Source organism: Cyprinodon tularosa, unplaced genomic scaffold, assembly GCF_016077235.1.
Source record: "Cyprinodon tularosa strain WSP-4 unplaced genomic scaffold, ASM1607723v1 ctg189, whole genome shotgun sequence".
Taxonomy (NCBI): Eukaryota; Metazoa; Chordata; class Actinopteri; order Cyprinodontiformes; family Cyprinodontidae; genus Cyprinodon; species Cyprinodon tularosa.
The window spans coordinates 1,861,993-1,882,715 of NW_024038669.1; the positions used below are offsets into that span (position 1 = coordinate 1,861,993).

General features: G+C 37.4%; 2 protein-coding genes across 2 annotated transcripts in view; one reads left to right on the plus strand and one right to left on the minus strand.

Moving 5' to 3' along the window:
- On the minus strand, positions 1-17,224 carry LOC119782096 (protein mono-ADP-ribosyltransferase PARP9-like). The gene is made up of 9 exons (XM_038282882.1): positions 16,800-17,224; positions 7,576-8,487; positions 5,076-5,291; positions 4,744-4,959; positions 4,540-4,600; positions 4,233-4,343; positions 3,565-4,031; positions 3,313-3,472; positions 1-1,111 (listed from the first exon to the last, which is right to left on the minus strand). The coding sequence occupies exons 2-9, from the start codon at positions 8,470-8,472 to the stop codon at positions 813-815; spliced, it is 2,427 nt and encodes an 808-aa protein (XP_038138810.1). The 5' UTR covers positions 8,473-8,487; positions 16,800-17,224; the 3' UTR covers positions 1-812.
- Positions 16,906-20,723, plus strand: part of parp14rs1 (poly(ADP-ribose) polymerase family member 14-related sequence 1) — a 14,129-nt gene continuing 10,311 nt past the window's right edge. The window contains exons 1-5 of the mRNA XM_038282879.1: positions 16,906-17,227; positions 17,302-17,402; positions 18,041-18,071; positions 20,134-20,415; positions 20,495-20,719. Coding sequence (XP_038138807.1) covers positions 17,053-17,227; positions 17,302-17,402; positions 18,041-18,071; positions 20,134-20,415; positions 20,495-20,719 — 814 coding nt within the window. The 5' untranslated portion in view covers positions 16,906-17,052. The remainder of the gene's footprint in view (positions 17,228-17,301; positions 17,403-18,040; positions 18,072-20,133; positions 20,416-20,494; positions 20,720-20,723) is intronic.

Here is a 20,723-nt window from a genome sequence, read left to right on the forward strand (position 1 = left end):
TGTTTTAGATTTTAAGAAGTAGCGAATAATTCAAGAATGATTCAAGAGTGTATGATAAATGCAAACTATATTTAGCTTCATTAAATCTCAAGCTGATATTTTGGTGAGGTATACAGAAATTGGTTAAACTTTTATTAAATTTAGACACTTTGATACAATAATAGTTAAAGATCCCCATGAAATATACAAGCAGATGTGCTAAAAAGCACCTAAATGAAGATTTTTTTAATCAAAGGAAAATGAAGAATGATCGCTAAGAGAATGTAAAGTAAAATAAACTGATTCATTTGTAGATTTAATGACTCAACAAAAAAGATATACATTTTTAATACAGTAAAATATAAAGGGGTGATTTACATTTTCCCCAAAACAATTTTCAAACAAAGGATTCATAAAAAGGATAATAAGACAAAAACTAAATCCATATTTTTGAAAGATTTCCACAAAGATTTTAAAGACTGAAAAACTTTCACACTACTGATTTATTTACAAAAAAATCTAAATATCTTTAAGGATCTATCCAAAGTATTTTTTAGTCTTAAAGTAATAAACTAACACATATTTTTGTTGCTTATAAGATTATTAAGCTAATTTTAAATCTGGATTTTTAGAAGGTCTTGAATTTCTTACTTGAGCTAAATAAGTGTGTATTTCAATCGTTTCAATGAGGCTGAAAGTAAAGCTGATAACTGAGGCATCTTTTGTATCATTGATAACCTTGGGTTATTTTCCTGGTGCTTCTGTTTGATCATTTTTTAAATTAAATGAATTTCTTATATTGAACTATGAGTAACATAACTCATAGACTCTCCCTAAACATGTAAACCACTTCCTTTTCCTTCCTTCTTACAGATGATGATGTACTTGGGTAAAGCTTGATAACCACTGAAGATAACGGAGATATCAGGGCCTCCATCCACGCTGTCATAGACAATGCTGGGATCTCTGTCCACGGCAGGAGCTATTATGAGATCTGGTTTACCAGAAACTGACTTTCCCCTCAGAACCTCAGCCTCCACAAAGTACAGGTACTCTTCCTTTCTATTCCTCCACAGCTCCAGGGCCTTCCCAACGGTTCTTGCAAAGTAAATGCCCTCTCCGAAACTTGGATCTGTAATTAGAAGAAATAACATCAATACTTTATGGCTCTGTATCATGCAGTCCTGTAATGAAATTTATACACAACAATCACTAAATATGTTTTTTTTGTTTGTTTCTCTTTAGGATCAATAAACCTTTTTTTTTTCACTGAAAAAAAACTTTGTCATTTCACCAAATCTGTGGGGTTCCTTCAATACACCTGACTTACAAATTATTTAAAAGGTAGGAAACTGCCCAATTCTTGACCCTGTCTTACACTTAGCATAGTAGCAAGAAGAAAGCTTATCTTTTTGTCAGCAAAATAGCCACCATCTAAGAATGATGAGAGCGAGAGCAACCAGCACGGTTTTTGGGAGATGGAGCAGGAGCAATTTAGAATATGCTGCCAAAACGTTGTCTGAACACATGAGGGGGTGTGACTGGGAAGTTGTCATTTCTAGTATTTTTCAAAATGTCATCTTTATAAAAACAGAAATAAAAAAGTATACATGTCACAGTGAGGGGGAGGGCATTTGATTTGTGCTTTTTTTGGGTCTTCAAATGTCACTTTACATAGTTGGCAAGAATGATAATTTTTGCCATCCAGCTCAACATACACTTAATGAGTATATTTTTATTTTCAGTTATATTTCTGCAAACCTGTCAGGATCACTGCTCTGTTAGCTGACCTAATGCTCATTTCACTCACCTGCCTAACTCCGCCACGTTATTAATTATAATGTTATCCACCTGCTCCTGCCGTTTTATATACGGTTCAGCCGAGCTATCGGGCCCAGATGATTGTTTGAGATCATTGCTGATTTCAATAGTTCATGTTCTTGTTCTCTGAGGCTAGTGGTAAGAGAGTTTTTGTCTTTTTTTCCTGGGGTTTTCTATTCATGTCCTGGCTCTTATCCACTGAGTGTGCCCTATTCCTGTTTTGGCTCAGTGGAGGAAGCCGGTTTAAAGTTCTGTAGTTTTCCGGATATCATTTCTTGTTGTGTCTCTCAACTACTGAGCCTACCAGAGTCCATCTGAATATTTCTGCTTGAATTCATTGTTGGACTCTTGGAACCCTGGATCTGCCTGTTCCTGTTCTGATCAGACCCCTGACCGGGCTATGGACTGTTGGATCTCTGAGCCTTCCTGTCCAGAAGCACCTGGTGTATTACTAAAGGAATTTCAATAGGCAAAACTAAATGATAAAGGCCAACCTTGGTAAATGGCCTGTACTCATATAGTGCATTCAGTCATTCATCCATGCACTCACACACTGATATTGGGAAGCTTCATTATATCCACAGCTTCCCTGGGGCTCACTGACAGAAGCTGCTGTACACTGGTGCCACCGGGCCCTCTGACCACCATCAGTAGGCAAGGCAGGTGAAGTGTATTGCCCAAGGACACAAAGACACTGAAAGCTGGGACTTGAACCATCAACCCTTCCATTTCAGGGCAAACTCCTACATCTGATGCCACTGTCACCCCAGTGGCTTAAGGTGACCACTTTAAGGGTCACCTAAGGCCAACAGGTTCTGAGACTGATAGAAAGCACACTTAAACATATACATTTCTATTAATATTTAGGATTATAGCACTATATATTTTTCAACTTTTTTAAGGATAAAAACTTGAACATTCATATATTTTAGATTCATTGCACACTAACTGAAATATTTCAGGTCTTTTATTGTCTTAATACGGAGGATTTTGGCATACAGCTCATGAAAACTCAAAATTCCTATCTCCAAAATTAGCCCATTTCATCCGACCAATAAAAGAAAAGTGTTCTTAATACAAATAAGTCAACCTTCAAATAATTCTGTACAGTTATGCACTCAATACTCGGTCGGGAATCCTTTTGCAGAAATGACTGCTTCAATGTGGCAATGCATGGAGGCAATCAGCCTATGGCACTGCTGAGGTGTTATGGAGGCCCAGGATGCTTGGATAGCGGCCCTTAGCTCATCCAGAGATTTGGGTCTTGCGTCTCTCAACTTTCTCTTCACAATATCCCACAGATTCTCTATGGGGTTCAGTCAGGAGACTTGGCAGGCCAATTGAGCACAGTGATACCATGGTAGGTAGCTGCATTGACCCTGCCCTTGATAAAACACAGTGGACCAACACCAACACCAACACCTGACATGGAACCCCAGACCATCACTGACTGTGAGTAATTAACACTGGACTTCTGGCATAGTGAATAAACTCATAGTTTTGGTGATTTACCTTCAGGCGGTGAACACTCAGCCTGGAACCCAATCCTACTGATCATCTCACAGAACTGTGCTGGGATGCACTGAAACATGGTTCTAGAAGATGAACTGCCAAGCTGCTTTTTCTTCATTTCAAACATCAACTTCAGAGGATTATTCTCTACTTTTTCCACCTGAGGAGACATTTTAAAATATATATATAATTTAGTTGTAGAATTTCAAATCATCCATGACTTACATCTTTAGGTGTTTAATAATAGTATACCTTCATTACTCTCAGCCCGTGTCTGAAAAAGGCCTCATATTGACTTCTCAATTCTTTACTTGACTTCTCAATTGTTTCCCTTTTATAGGATTTCTCTGTTTGGGTCCACATCTGCAGTTCACCTTCTTCCTCTGAGATGAACTCCTTCTGAATTTTACAGAGCATGGCCTCCACCTCCAGAGCAGCAAGAACAGTGTCTTCCTTTGTCTCTCCAGTTATTTCTATACATGCATGACCTTTTGTCAAATACTCTTCAATTAATCCCTTTTCTGCAAAAGCAGACAGCTGCACATGGTCTCCCTCACCAAAGTGCAAGATGAAGTTGTTGTAAATGGTATAAGAATGACTGGTGAGAAGGTTATCGAGCCACTTCTCAGCCTCTTTTGTTGATTCATGAGATGGACCATGCAAGCGGATGTTTGGGGTTAGAGCTCTCTTTGTGTGGGAATCAGCTTCATGGCCAGATGCTGTTAAATAAAATGTTACACAAACCTTTAGTGTATAAAATGATTAAAATAAAAATTTGCTGCACTTGCTTCATATAAATTGTATGACATTTTTATAATAGGATTTTATCATGTGATTTGTTTCGTTAACTTAAATAATATTTAAAAAATTTAAGTACATGTAAAAATATGTATCCCTTTTCATGTGGAGCAAGAACTTACTGGCGGTGCTGTATTCACCTTCTCCCCTGGGATGTCCTTGAGACCCCCAAGACTGACCTGGAGAGTGTTGCTGGTGAGAACGAAGGCTGTATTTCCCTTCTCCTGATTGCTCTGTGGACCAGTTTCAGTTTTAATCAGACAGTAAATGCTTAAGCTCAATAACTAAGTTAAGTTATTCCACAACATGTTTTCTGTGACCCACTGACTATAATCACATGAAGACAGGGGCACTTTAAATTACTTAGGAGATTAAATAAGCAAATATGAACTTGATATGGGCTGATTAACAGGAACATTCGATCTTTACCAAATGGAGAGCTGGAAGAGGCTGATCCCTGTAGGAAAAAGCCCAGTTTTTCCTCAAAGACCTGGGGACACAGAACAGATCAAATGTTCAGCACAATAGACTATACACATAAGTAGATACACAACATATTTTCCATGTCAAGTGCTAAAATATGAACATTAATATTTTAAACAAACACTTTCAAAACACAATGTAGGAAAGTACCTGGAACGTTTCATGGTCAGAGGGAAATATGACCAAATTAACCTCCATCTTTTTTTTAACTTTAAAGGCAAAGTCGAAGACTGCATGAAACATTATTGAGGCAGATTCTTCTTTACTAAAATGAAGAGCTCCAGTGCCAATGGCAGGGAAGCTGATTGAGGTGTAATGCCGTGTAATACCCATCCATAAGCAATCCAATACAGAATTTAAAAGGATCTGTAACAAATGAAAGGGTAGAAAGAGATGTACATAAATTGGGATATATATAAAAATGTATTTTTAATACATTTGGTATTTTATTTTATCCCCATCCGTGAAAAACAGAAATGTACCACATCTGCTCCTTGTTGCTCTCTTTCCACGCAAAAAGTATGAAACACCTCTTTGCAGTGCAGTTTGTATGGCTGTGTACTGATCATATAGCCCTTCTTTTCAGCTCTTGATATTTCTTTTTGGATTTCATAACCTGCTTTTTTCAATATTGCATTGGAAATTTTACCCATATGCAGGTTTCTGTCTGGTGATGCAGTGTTAACAATGACATCTGTCTGAAAAAGAAAAAAAAATTATATGGTTACTGGTTTAAATTCAGTTCAACATAGTTTGATGCTCCGTCTTAAACAGAGTCAACAGGCACAGAGGAAGTGGGTTCAAGCAGTTGTACACCTGCTCAGCTGTTATTTTTCAACAGGAATTTTTGAGCACTATTTTAACTCTTTCTGCACCTCTGAACAAAGAAAAGAGTGCACCATAGTTCCAGTCTCCAAAAAACATTCCCTGCAGAGGAATTGAGTGATCACAGTCCACTGAGATCAATGCTTTATTAATGAGTTAGGATGGTATATGAGTGATCATGTTAAACAAACTGTTTCACTTTGAGCTTGCCAATTTGGAAAACAAGGAGGTGGAGAATGGAAGCTTCTTTATCCTTTAACCAAAAAAACTGACCTAATTTTCTGTGATTCTTTCACTTCTTTTAACCTTGTAAATATTAATAAACATGTACATTTCTTTGACCACTAGGTAAACATTGGTGACACTCTGGGGTAACAGCTTTATTTGTTGTTTATCAAGTGAACCAGAACTGGTGTCTTATAATTAAATAAAATCAAGTAAGCTAATTTTATTTTTATTAATTAAAAATTTTTGCCCACATCTTACTGTTTTTCACAAAAATATTGACCGAAACAGCACACACATTAAACACATCATCTAATGATATTTCTCCATTTGGGAACCAATCTGGCACAGATGCTCTAAAGTTTTATCAGGAGGGTATTCAAAAGGTGGTTAGAATCTTTTGTTTAGCTTTCTGTGAAGTTCAACATTTGAAAGACCAAAAATGTTTGCTAAAGATGTAAAAAAAAAAAAAAAGCCATATCATTATTATCTTAGTCACTCCACATCCAGGATCAGACCCTTGGATACAAGGAATGTGGTAGACATATGGCCTTTTGTAATACATTAAACTAAAACGACCTTCAAGAAAACACCTACTCTTCATTCTTAGGGGACTTACAATTTCTTTGGCTCAGTAAGCACTTTTAAACTTATGCCTCCCATTCCTTTGTTAATTCTGTCCTTGTCAGGATTCCTGTCAGTGTGTTTTATGTTTCTGTGTTCGTCTCCCTTCCTTCAGAAGGAGGTGCCTGGTTCTCGTCTGCCTCCTCACACACCTGCAGAGGGTTACCTCGTTAACGGAGCGCTCTTAAGCTACTGACTGCCAGTTTTGAGTAATTTAGCCAAGGTGAATTTTGCTGAGTCAAACTGAGTTTTTGTCCACCTGAGCCTTAACCTTGTTATTTTATCTTTGCCTCTCGGCAGGAAGTCATCCTGCAAACTGGATTTTTCGGACCTTCTCTCCCTGGAAGGATCATCTGAGCTTTAAACTGAGCTGAGGATCCAAACTTGAGGTTTGGATCTACTTCACTCCAAGAGATCGTTTGAGCTTCACACTGAGCAAGGGATTCATTTCCACAACGACCAGTTTAATGACCGCAGGAAATCTAAGTGGCAGTCATTTCTCCGTTCACCTACAAACAACCGCATTCTGGGTAAACCTTGTCCGCCCTCCATCGAAAGAGACAAACACTGGAACACCCCAACACCGACCGGAGTCAAAGAGCCAACCACTTTTCTGGAAACGTGAGTCAGCAATCTATTTCTCCTCTTCAAGTTCGAGAATCAAATTTCCCACCGAGCCTGAACTAACCGCAGTGTCTTCCCCTCACCTTTCAGTTCCCGTTGAGCAGTGTTCAGAGCAACACTGGATCTTCACAAGCTCTTAAATAAACCTGTTAAACTTTTTCCCTGGTCTGTCTGTATTGGTTTACTGCTTTTGGATCATAGTTAAAATAATGACAGTCCTAATATTCAACATTTCTTTATCACAACTTTCTCTTCTACACTAATATCTTCAAGTTTCTCAATGATAATTTTTCCCATCTTTTTCATTATTTCATCAGGCAGACTGTAGAAAGTAATGTTAGCCAAGAATTATCAACAGTAAATTTTCCCTTTTTTGTTACCATAATAAAAAAGCACAAAACAATTAGTTTTCTTTTTTTAAGGAAACTCAAAACGAATCATACATGATGTTTTCTAGTAGTTCCTATGCATACAGAGTAAACACTTATATGCTAAATAAAAAAATTTATTATTATTACAGTAATTTTTAAAAACATTTTAGATTGAGCCCTGCGATGGACTGGCAACCTGTCCAGCGTGTATCTTTCACCCAAAGACTGCTGGAGAGATAGGCACCAGCCCCACTATGGACCTGAGGGACGAAGCAGGAGGTGATAGTTTGATACATTTTAGACTGATCCTTACCTTTTGTTCCTCAATGTTACCCTTCTTCAATGTCAGAATGACATTTCCAATCTGGACTGAAGGTGGTGGGTTTCGAGGAGCAGCGCTCCTGGTATTTTTTGCTACAGCCTGGCTATAGGATGGATACTGTTGAAGACTAAATATCTGATGGCATGCTTTTTCAATTGCCTGCACTGTGGGATCATCATTATTCACAAGGAAGATGTCTTGAGGAGCATGTCTACCAGTGGGCAGGTATTGATAGTACTGTTTAACAGTAGACACTATGGTTTGGGCACATTCTGGCAGTGGGTAGTTGAATATTCCAGAGCTTATGGCAGGAATGGCAACATTCGCCAGATGTTTTTCTTCAACTTTGTCAAGAATGCTTTGAATAGTTTTCTTCAATAATTGTTCTGCATGTAACACCTCATTCTTTGTAGGTTTGAATGACAGGTCTGGACCCACAGCATGAATGATCTTTTTGCAAGGTAGTAGCCCTGCATCAAAAACAACTGCCTCCCCTGTTTTTAATTTCCCATGTTTTTTGACATAATCCTCACATTCCTTTTGTATTTGAAAACCCCCAGCAGAGGACAGAGCTAGAGCAAGGCCTCCAATGTGCTTTAACTCTTTATTAGCTGCATTCACAACAGCATCAGCGTGGAAGTTGGTGAGATCAGCCTTCCATACAGACACCTTTATACCAGAAGGCATCGTGATTTCAAGTCTCTTCTGTGGAGGAATGGTTGGAGGGCCTCTCTGGTATGGAGTGTTTCTCTCATTCTCCAGCTGCACACCCTCAAGGGTGGCAACACATCCAAATTTAGTTTCAATGATGACACACAGAGTGGCTCCACATTGTTTAACTATGGCAAGAGACTCTCCATAAAGATGAATATCCAGTTGACTTGCCATAGTTTCTTAATCAACCTGTGGAAAGATCATAAAGCACTCTATTAACATCTCAAGGACACATTTCATCATAAATCCAAAATATGGATGCCTATCCCTAATGCTGCTACCCTATTTTACAACAGTAGGCTGACAGGAAAAGGGGTATGAAATTAGGGGAGAGACATGCGGCTTGAGGATTAAGCCTCCATACATGGGTCATGCACGCCAAACACCAGAATGCAACTTTTGCAGTCAACATTGCTTTAAAATATTTTAACCCATTAATGCTCGCATTAAACAAACTATGGAAAAAATTGTTCAAACACGGGAGTGTGTGCAAAATTGTTCCGTAAGAGTATCTCATTATTACAAGGATGTTTTTGTGGATATGGACATTGGAATTAATATATTAGGGTTCATGTTTTTCCATGTGGTATTTGTTCTGGCATGTGCTTTTCATTTTGTATACAAACACCTGCACCTATGGTCACCAGTCTGTCAGAATCCATAAGTTTGCAAAGGACACCATCCTAATTAAGGCTGTGGTAATGAGTCTGGTAACATATGGTAGATGCATTGACTGGTTAACTGGAGCAGCCAGAAGAGTCTAGAGCGCAATGCTCTAAGGTAGTAGCTATAGTTGTTTACTCTTTAGTTCCAAATGTGGACTCATTTATCTTCCCAAGCACTTTCATCCCTCAAGTGGGAGCTGAAGATCACCTCCCTCATTCAGAAGGCACAGTAGAAGATGTACTTCCTGCTGCAGTAGAAGAAGTTAAAGCTGCTTAAGACAATGATGGTGGGTTTTTACTGCACCATCATTGAGTCCACCCTCTCCTTCTTAATTACCATCTGGTACACTGATGCAACTACCACAGACAAGGGCAGGTGGCATTGTATGAGGTGTATCACATGCCCAAACAAATACCAGATAAGATTACAGCTGACCCCTCCCACCTTGGAGATAAACTGCTCAAGACTCCCCTCTTTTGCAGAAGGCTGTGGTCAATCGGGACCAAAATGTGAAGTCACAAACACAGCTTGTATAAGTGTTATTTTCAAGACCCAGCTCTCATACAGAAACTTTTCCCATTGAAGGAAACAAAAAAGCATGTGTTAATACTAGGGCCAGGACTTTGCATTTAATAGGATTAATTAATTAATAAGCCCTAACCCTTTTCTTATATACATCCCATTTCACCATTCTGCTCCATTCTCTCTCTATTCTCCTATTCTGCAGAATCTGTTAGTTCAATCTCTAACGTTATGTTCTCTCTGCTTCTTCTCATAGTAGCTTTGCCTCGTCTGTTCCTGTTTGGCTGTGACTCCATCCTGGAGAGAAATATCAGCTGTAATGCTTCCATCAACACCCTTGTTTATAGATGTTGGAGTCCTGGTTCGCTGACTGTGACTGGCTGGTTGTGCTCTCTTCATCCTCTGACATGGGAGCTGGCTCGCAGCCCGTCTGCCTGGCTGTGTGTTTCCTGGACGGGGCCGCGTTTTACAGCTGCTTTTTGTGTCTCTGCTTCTGTCTCCTTGAACCCCAGTCGGCCTCAGCAGATGGTCGCTCACACTGAGCCTGGTTCTGCTGGAGGTTTCTTCCTGATAAAAGGGAGTTTTTCCTCTCCACTGTCGCTACAAGCATGCTTAGTGTGAGGGATTGCATTCCAGTCAATGAGTCGATACAATCAACTGGTTTTCCTTAGATAGAAAACTTTGAATCAATCTGACTGGATGATCTGGTGAACTGGAAAGTGACCTGAGATGACATGATGTGAATTGGAGCTATAGAAATAAACTGAATTGAATTCAATACATTCTAAAACCCAAGAGGGAACCTTTGTGCTCATTGTTTCTAGTATACCTAAATCTGACACACAAGCGCATTAGAGCTTTTGGTCCACTCGGGGTATTCAAGCTTAATAACCATGGCTCAAACCAAATACAAGTTCTATAGTGAGGTGTACTTACCAAAACCTCACATCGGTATTGTAGCTACGGCGGAGTGCCTCCATGGTCACTAGGGATGGGGATCGTTAATATTTATTGATATCGATACCTTTATCGATACTCCTTATCGATTCGAGTCTTTATCGATACCACTATTGATACTTTTCTGTTATTTGGTGGAAAGACGATGCAACAATATTTTTTTAACAGAACTGGTATTGCTTTTATTGCTTAACAAGTGAGATAACAAAAACGTTTCTAGCCTTCAATAAACATGGCTAATGTAATAGGCCACTTCGAAATGACATAAAACTAACTAGAATACATTTTCACAATTGTTGGTTAATGTATTGTCTACTGTCACTTTTCATCATGTTTTTAGTGATTAGGAAAATATTTAGCAAATAAATAATTGTATTTTAAATTAAATGTAATTTTTAATAAATGTTGGCATCAGTAGTTTAATTATATATTCTAAAATAATTAGAGCAATATACGTTTATATACGTATATATGTATTACTCATGTTTCTCGCCAAAAACTAAATTTTCCGTTTTCTTTACGTTACACTTGAACGCATCATGATAACCTAATTGTCGTTTTACTGAGCCAATCTGAACACATCATCACGCAGCACGTCTGAAACTTTATTTACTTTTCAAGCTAACTAGCTTGTATGCTGCCGATTACAACACGGATTTCACAATTACTATTTTTAACTGACTGGACAAGCTACAAAGTCTGTGTGCGCGCTTACCAGTGGTACTGAGTGGATGATGAAGACGGCCCGACTGTGGTGCGGCAGCAGCAGGAGGAGGAGTCTTTTCCGTTCAGCCATCCTCGAGTCGCGAGCAAAGTTAACTGCCAGACTTCACTTGTTTTACTTTTAATATCTGTTTGCTTACAATTTCATTCCAAAACATTGGTGGACATGCTGCAGTGATTGGATTGATTAGATTTAAATGCTGTGACGCGATTTGAGGGACACACAATTATGTTACAGGACCTCCGGTAGAAAAAAAAAAAACGACCAGACTCGATAGTGGTATCGATAAGCCCAAATGTTATTGATTTTCGGGTTTTGAAAAAAGTGGAACCGGGTCCTTGATAGAACCGGGTTTCCATCCCCATCCCTAATGGTCACCATATTGCATTCACATAGTTTTAATTGTGGTAGTAAGGGGTAGCTAGCCTAGGCTAGTGCAAGCTTAGCACTGCTTTGCTTCTCTCTCTGTCTATCCTGACGCTTTTTGGACTTCTAAATATCCCACTTCTCTTTCCTGCCCTCTGTCTCAGATGTTCAGTCATTTCTCTGATTCCTTTAGTGATAACTGTATCAGTGGTGGAAGTAAAGCTGTTTAGTGTCGGATTGATGACGTATTTCTGCCCTAGGGTGCAAAAATCTTTGGCCATAGACTCTCTTTATAAGTTGTACATGCCCAGTAGCTCCTCTGCAATACAGAAGAATAGGACAGCTCTGGGCGCAGGTGAGATGTGCCCAGAGGTGACAGGAACTGTTGTCACAGTTGTAGTGCAGGTGACTGACAGGTCGAGTTGCTATTCTTACAATGAAAAGCTGGAGATTAAATTATTTGGACCTGATCTGCCGAACATCAAAATACATCAGCAGTCCAAAGACAGAGGGAGACGGTACAGTCTTTTTCCAGGATCTGGTTTAGCTACAAGGCTTGGCTAACTGCTTGGTGTGAGGCTAATGCTTTATTCTGCTGCCTTGACTGTCTGCCTCACTTTTCAACAGTCAGAATCTGACCCAGCATGGATAAAGACAGGCAGGACTGATATAAAGCACTTTTTAGAAAAGACAAAGAAGAATGAACAATCTGGGATTCACATTGAAACTGATATAATATAGTGTACTTTTCCTAGATGTTTGTTGATTTTCACAGTTGCTCTTCAATAAATACATTCTCAGAAAATAGTTTATGTATATAAATACATATAAATTTGGTATTTGATTTACATCTAATTTGAGTTTATAGCCCTCCATGGAGAAAACTCCACCAGTAGTTAATATGTTTAAAATTGTTCTTCACACTGACAGTAATGACACCTGTAGGTCAGTAAAATTAGTGTTGCTTCCGGGTGCAAGTTAGCTTCCATGATCCGACCGGTGATGACATGTTAAGCCGCATGAGAATTTAGAGAAGCCACTTAACCTAACAGTCTTGTTTTTGGACTGTGGGAGGAAGCCGGAGTACCTGGAGAGAACCCACGCATGCTCAGGGAGAACATAAAACATGAAAACTCCATGCCAGGAATCGAACCCTGAACCTTCTTGCCCCTAATTCAGATATTAAAAATAAAATAGTTCTGACTAGTCAAAATTAACTTTGATTATACTTTGGAAGTGTGACACTTTAAACGTGTAATCAGATGACGCCGTTTGAGATATCTCAAAAGGTATTTTGTTTCTCTTAAATTAAATTGAAGATATATTGAACCATTAGTTTCACTTGTCATAATATAAATTCTGATATCTTAAAATATTCAGGATAGTCAAAATTTTATTTTTCCTTGTCAAAAGTTTTTTTAATATCTTAGAAGTAATTACAGATAGCAAGAAGAAATGCTGATTTTACGTTGTAGTAGTAGTTTATTTATTCGGTCAGTTTAAATATTATAAACACTTAGAATGCACAAACTTTTTGAAAGTTCTTGTACATGACACAATAAGAGAGCATGTTCTTTTAAAAATAGCAAGTGCTAAACGATGCCTGACCGAAAGGGTTTTGGCTGAAGTCGAGACATATAATGCCTAACCCTGCTTACAAATGTAACACTATCCCCAAAGATGGCACATCAGTTGCTCTATCAACAACAGTAACATATATGCACAAAAAGTAAACGTACAAAGTCAAAATTATGCTATGCATCACAGTTATTTTATGATAACCTTCAATTATATATAATTTCCAAAACATTTGACTTATAGATTTTTAAAAAAAATGCATGAATAGCTTTGGATCACTTAAGCTGATTAGGTAAATTGTTCCACAGATCAACTCCTTTAAATGATAAACACCTCCTCTTCGTATTAATATTCACCTAGGGTTTTTGTAGCAGATTAGGCCCTCTGAGGTTGCATCTTGTTTTTCTGGTTTGAAACATCTCTTGCAAACAGCAAGGAAGCATTAGGTTGTGCACGTTGTACATCATGACTGCCGTGTTTAGATCAACCAGATCATGCAATTTTAAGATATTCAATCAAATACGTTGATTTGTTGGAACATGGTATTCTGCATGTCTGATCACTCTGATTGCTCTCTTTTGTAGCAAGAATATTGGTTGTAGAGTTGTAGAGTTTTATACATATTACCCCCATATTTCCACGCAATAACTAAGGTATGGAAAGAAGAGGGAATTGTACAGTTAGCACACAGCATTTTGATTCACATAGGTTTTAATTTGACGTAATATTAGGGGTGGAACGGTTCACAAAATCCACGGTTCGGTTCGATTCACGGTTTCGTGGTCCCGGTTTTCGGTTCGGTTTGATTCGGTATATGTTGATTGTTACACCGAAATTCCATAAAAATGTAGGAAAGCGGGGGTTGCTGACGGAGTATGAGGGATTTCAGGGTTAGCATGACATGTTTTGTCATGTTGCTGTTAGCATAAACAAAACGTGTTGCACTTTTATCCACAACTTTCTTTCCGCCGTCATCGTAGGTCACTCTAAATGCAGTGACCTGAAGTGGTCCCATACAGCAGACCTATAAAGTGCTGCTGGCGCGTCTTCCAACTCCTGTTCTTTCCCACTCGCCATACCCACACAATTCTCCACAACAACTGATTTTTTTCTGCTACACCCAGCTACGCTGCTTCGCTTCTTCTTCTTCTTGTTTTCTACTGGTGGTTGGCTTTGGTCGCAGTACCGCCACCTTCTGCTCTGGAGTGTAAACGCTTCGCCTATGAGAAAAAGGAGCAGCGCATGAACCGAACGCAACACACGCGAACCGAACCGAGACAGTCGAACTGAACGGTTCGGACGGTTTTCATAAATCGTCCCATCCCTACGTAATATAGCAATAAGTTTAGCAATTTGTCTCTAGAATATGCACCTTCCAATTAAGCTTATAACCAATAAGCTGAATTGGAAATTGAAATACACGTTTTGATTCAACATGTTTTTTTTAACGTTCCTGTTTCCAAATACAATATATTTAGTTGTGTTCAGATTTATGGAAAGGTTATTTATATCAAACCATTTATTTTTTTAGTTTCTTAGTTCAGTTCACACTGTACTCAACAGCTACTTGAAGTCTTGTCCCGAAAAGTACAGACTGGCATCATCAGAAAATAGAATGCATCATAAATTGCTAAGGACTTCACTAACTGCATTTATGTAGATAATAAATAGTTTAGCTCCCAAAAAATTGAAGTTGATCTATTGGATATAAAACCATAATGATGTTCATTTAACAGTTTATGCTGGTCTACAAAGCTATAAAGTGTTTTAACAAACACATTTTAGTATTCTAGTATTTTTTTAAAATTGCAAGAGTATTGAGATTAGTCTGTAGTTGGTGAACTATTAATTATCTCCCCTTTCAAAATAGGGTATTACTTAAGTGGTTAACATTTTACAGATACCAGTCAGAAAAGACTGTTTCAAAATATACATGAAGGGAATGACAATATGTTCAATGAAATCTTTCACAAGGACCATATTTATGTCAGAACCATCCGTTGATTATTTATACTTAAAGGAATATACAGTTTCAATTATTTCCTTCTCATAAACACAGTGGTTCCACAATTTCGATTTCCATTACCCCAACACCAATAAAAAAGCGATTAAAAGCATTTGAAATGTCCTTTTTTTCATTGATAGAGTTATTCACTGTGCAATTAACTCTGTATTCATTATTTTTCCTGCCATTCCGAAAAAAATGCCATTAAATACCTTCAACGTACCTTAGACATCACTCTTGTTCTGCTCCACCAAATTATGATACTATGCTTTTTTTTAAATCGTATTATTTGTGTTAACTTATTTTCATACATTTTATACTTTTCTTCAGTTTGTTTAGTCCTTTGCTTTAATGTAATTAAAGTTGTTTTCTTTTACAGGATTTAGCCATGCCCTTGGTAATCCATTGCTTATCCTAGCTATTTTTATTTTTCATTTCCGGCATGGACAGTAATGATTATATAGTTGGATTTGAGTTAGTAGGAAGGCATTGTATGCCATATCTGGGTCAGGAGTTGCATAAACTCCTTCATAAGTTTGGGCCTATAGGTCAGCCTTGAATAAGGTGTTCGTTATCTTACAAATTTAAAATAACATTTTTTTTTTTTGTAATTGTTTGAAAACATTAAATATGGGAAGATGGTCCGTGATGTCATTGATAAGTAATCCAGTGCAAATTTGTCTTGCTAATTGATTAGTATATTGTTATACATATATATATATATATATATATATATATATATATATATATATATATATATATATATATATATATATATATCACACACACACACACACACATATATGTGTGTGTGTGTATAAGTATATATAAATACAGAAAGAAATGTCAATACCTTTATGAGAGATGCTATGGAAAAATAGATCTTTATAAAAAAGAATATTAATGACTATTTCAATATTTGTTTTACCTGTTCTGAAGGTGTTTTGTGTCTTCAATTATGCTTATTACACAGTTTCCCCACTATTCTGAGAACCACTTACTGTCTTCCTTGCTTAAAAAAAATTCAAATTTTTACTTAACACTTTGACACACTCCTTTTTCATTCACGCTAAGCTCGATTTTGATAATTATTATTTTTTTTTAATTCAGTCTTTTGTGCAGGTCTTTCTACTCGGTTACATTCACAACCACAATATGGCAGCCTATTCAGTTAAAATCTATTATATTCTATGTCCAGCAGAGGGAGACAAAGATGCCTGAAATACCAACGTTTGACACCGAATAGTTATTTACTTGATTTAAAAACAAGCTTTACAGCATGTATTCCCTAACATCACTGTACTCTAAAGTAACCATACCCTACTAATTTTATGTTGATAGCGAACGTGTTTTATTAAATTAGATTGGTTAACATTGTTTTGATTTTTTTTTTTTTTTATATGACAGTATTTAATGTCTATGTTTTCATTAAAACAAACACAAGAAACAACTAACTATAATATTTATAGCAAAGATTTATGATATAGTTTCAAATGTTTCCCGATCTTCGTCTCTGGTTATCAAAAGCGAATCTTTACCTGACGTCGCATTCACTTACGGTTTGTAAATACCTAAACTGATTTAAGCCCAGCTTTTGATATATTTCAACATCACATAAAATACATAAACTGTGGAAGTTTTTTCCTTTTATTTTCAGACTAAACGCAGAGGCGAAGCGCTTACCTTTCCAGACGCATCGAGTGAAAACTGAAAGTAAAGTGGGACAGGGTGTGGACCAGTGGAAACCGGCTGTTTTGCTAGTTCGAGTTAATAAGTCTTCAAACTTGCTCTTGTAAACATGTCTTTCAATAGGTTCTGCTTTGTTCTGCTCCAATCCCGCGAAGTTTAGCAGCTTCGTGTCCGCCTCTCTCCATTTCATCAGAAACAAAAGTGAAAGTGTTTGTTCAGTCACACCAGAGCGGCTGGAAGCTGCACAATGGCGGAGAGTTATTCCTACCCTGTTCTGGTTGAGTTTGAGGAAACTAACGCAACTAGACTAAAAAATAAATTAATCAAGTATTTTCAGAGTAAGAAGTCTAATGGAGGAGACTGTGAGGTGGAGTATGAGTCTGGGAGCAGGACTGCGCTGCTGCGCTTCCGCAGGGAGGAAGGTAAGACCCGGAATATTAGTTTTATAACCAATCTTTAATAAAACCTTCTGGATTCAATCTGGTTTCTCTCCCAGACCAGAAAAATGTCCTGGAAAAAAAGGCGCACCAGATCAGTTTGGATCAGGGAGTTTTAAAGCTGTCAGTTCGCCTTCCTTCAGAGGACAAAAAGAAGCAGGTGAGTTCAAAAAGTTCAAACTTTCTTCATTTATCACACTTTTAAGAATTAAACATAAGTATTGCAACTATTAGGGCTTTTAGAATATCAATTACAGAGATAATCTAATCTCAGTTTCTGTTATGTCATCAAAAGCCTGGCAGCAGAAGACACGCCTACAGCTGCTGTGTATATTTATTTAGGACTATGTTTTTAAATCAGTAAACTTGTTATATGTTTGCATTGATATAAGACATTGATAGTCTGCTGAATCCATGTTTAATGATGTTTACCTGATCTGCCACAGAACAATAAACGCTTTATTGGCTTCTTGGTTAAACTCTAATGTCTAAACCTCTGATAAAGTAGACCTGATCCTGTGGGGGGTTTTATTGCTTACTGGAAATCATATGACTGATCAGAAATACAAGATGGTTCTGCCTGCTTGTATTCCTGCTTTTGTCCTTTCATTTTGTGTCTATGAGGATGCACAACAGATTAAAGTACTGTGTTTATTACCTCATAAAATCTTACCTTGACTAAAGTCTTTTCCCAACCAGTGGAAATGTTTTGGAGCTGAATAAAAAAAAAAAAAATCTATCAGTGTTGTCCAGAAAAATATATCAAAAATATTTGTTTTGTTATTTTTTTTTTATCAGGGACATCACGCTGATAAAGGCGGCAAAAAGTGTAAGTACCCATGAAAAATATACTAATTAATATGAAATGAATGTATTATACATTTCATTTCATGTTCATTTCATTTATTTTGAAACATGATATGATTTAACAATGTTTACATTGAAGGCTTCAAAAACATGCATCATGTTTCAAAAAGAAGTAGGATGAAGCATAAGCTTATTAGGCCCTACCCCTCAGTTACATATGTCATACTGTAGTGATAAAGGACAATTATTTACAGTAAGACAATCAGTATACCAACTTTATATATTACTCTTTTTTTCTATTTTTCAAAAATACTTTTCTTATATTCTTTTTTTAATTGCTGGATGCTTTTACATTGTTTAATGTTCTCAGGCAAGCTGTTCCAGAGCTTCACTCCACTAATTGATAAACTAAAGCTTCTTTTTGTTGTTCGAACATACTTAGTTTTGAATTTAAATTTTCCTCTTAGATTATATTTTCCATCTCTATCAGAAAACAATTGTTGTATGTGTACAGGAAGTTATGGAGGATAAAAAGTGCCAAAATTAAATAAATAAATACAGCATTAAATAAATAATTAAATGTGTCAATAATTAATTAAATGTGGAATTAAATCAATAAATGTGTCATTCATTAATTAAAACCACGTCACTAATATAAAGTGCCACAATTAAATAAATAAATATAGCGATAAACAATTAATTAAATGTGTAATTCAATAAATAAATAAGGAATCAAATATATAAATCTGTCATTAATTTAATAAAATTTTACCATCATTTTATTAAAAATATATATAGAATTATTTCAGTGTGCATTTAATTATTTCATGGTCCTGTGTCGCAGTGCATTGAAACCATTAAAAGAATCTGTCAAACTCACCCATCAAGGTTAGGGGGCGGTTATCTAACACCTGATTGGTCACCCTGCACATTAAGGCGAAGCAAATCGATTACAGAGACCGTGATCCACAGGTTGTGAACATACTCTGATACAGTAGGTGGCGACTCGATCCGCGTTAACCCCGCCCCCTAACTTTGATTTCACCAGGTTGGATTCGGTCGCTCCAGCTGGCTCCCTGCCCCGTCCGCTTGGATTCCCAGACCAGCTCCAGAGCTGACGGCTTGGTACGAGTGCCCGGTCCGGTCCTAGCAATGCTATCAACAGCTTAGCGACAGAATAATACTTACAGTATGCGGTTGTGACGGCCTTACAGTTGGAACAGCCCCTCATTTCAGTAAAAGAAGTCTAGCAAATCCTGCTTTGAATTTTCAAAATTTTGAAAGCTTTCTTCGGTAAAATGCTTTCAGCACATGAACAGCTGCGCATCAAACTTTGCAGGGATCTTCTAATACACAAAAATAATCAATGCCTTCGGATCCTTGTTAGGACTGGAAAAAATTTCCCCTTTCTCCATGCAGCCTGGATCACTGCCTTTACGCCCGTGGTTCTGGCTAATTTTTCAATAGAGAGACTGCCTGCTTTGTAATTCTTGTTGAAGTAAACCCAACTGTAGGCTAAACAGCTAGACTCGTGTCTTCCATCTACTTCTATTCATCTTCTTGGGCCAGTGAACCAGTGGGCTGGTCTGTATGTCAATTTCGGGGCGTGACAAAATTAAAGGCCAGAACCAAATAAGGAAACATCCCTGAGTTTACGTCAATTCGGGGCTTCGTTTGGATTCGCCCGTTTTATGGTGGAAGTTTAGAATTGTGAGATTTGCAGGGAAAGGAGGTGTTGATGGGTTTTGAACTTCTCTGTACATCCATTTCACCCACTGAACTATCGTTATTCATCTATGACAATGCAAACTCAGTTTTGCATTCTGTGACCCCTTTAACTCTTGTTTTATTTATTATAATGAATATCAAGCTTTTAATAATCACAACATTACGAAAAACATCTATAGTATAAATCATATTAAATTTTAAATGGGTTTTAGGACATAATTACTTAGGACAGCTAATAGATATTTTGCCCTAAGCTCACTGTAAAAGGGTTAATAATCTACTTTGCATCTAAAGTACTTGTATTATTTGTCAGTGCACAATAGGGTACTCATTTAACTTTTATATCCAATAAACAGCGGACAAGGCAGAGACCAATAAACAGTTACCTGGAAAAGAAAAAACTATGGATGAAGATCAAATCGAGGCAAAAGGCAAAGATGAAGATTCAGAGGACGAAGAGCCGTGTTCCACCTCGGCTGTCTTAGAGAACGTTCCAGAGACTGTAACACAAGAATTCTTGGAAATGCTAGTGGAGAACATTTTGAGAGATCTAAACTCTCCAACTGCCTCCAAGAACTACATTTTGGAACTCATTCCTGACATCTCATCTGCTGTTGTGACATTCCAGAGTGGGAAAGGTAACTACTTAGTTAATGAGTGCTATTTATAACAGCTTGAAATAAAATTTTTATTAATTAATCTATTCTTTATTCTCAGATAACAGGGAGTTTATAGAAATATGTCCGCAAAATCGGATGTTCACAAAGAAGGGCTTTTCAATTCGACCCCTTGAGACCACGAAGAGGGTTGTTGTTGAAGGGTTTTCAGACTGCAGTGAAGACATTCTGCACCTCTACTTTGAGAGTAAAGGTGGAGATGTCGAAGATGTCAAACTGAACGAAGCTGAACAGTCTGCTGTTATCACATTCAAGGAAAATCAAGGTAG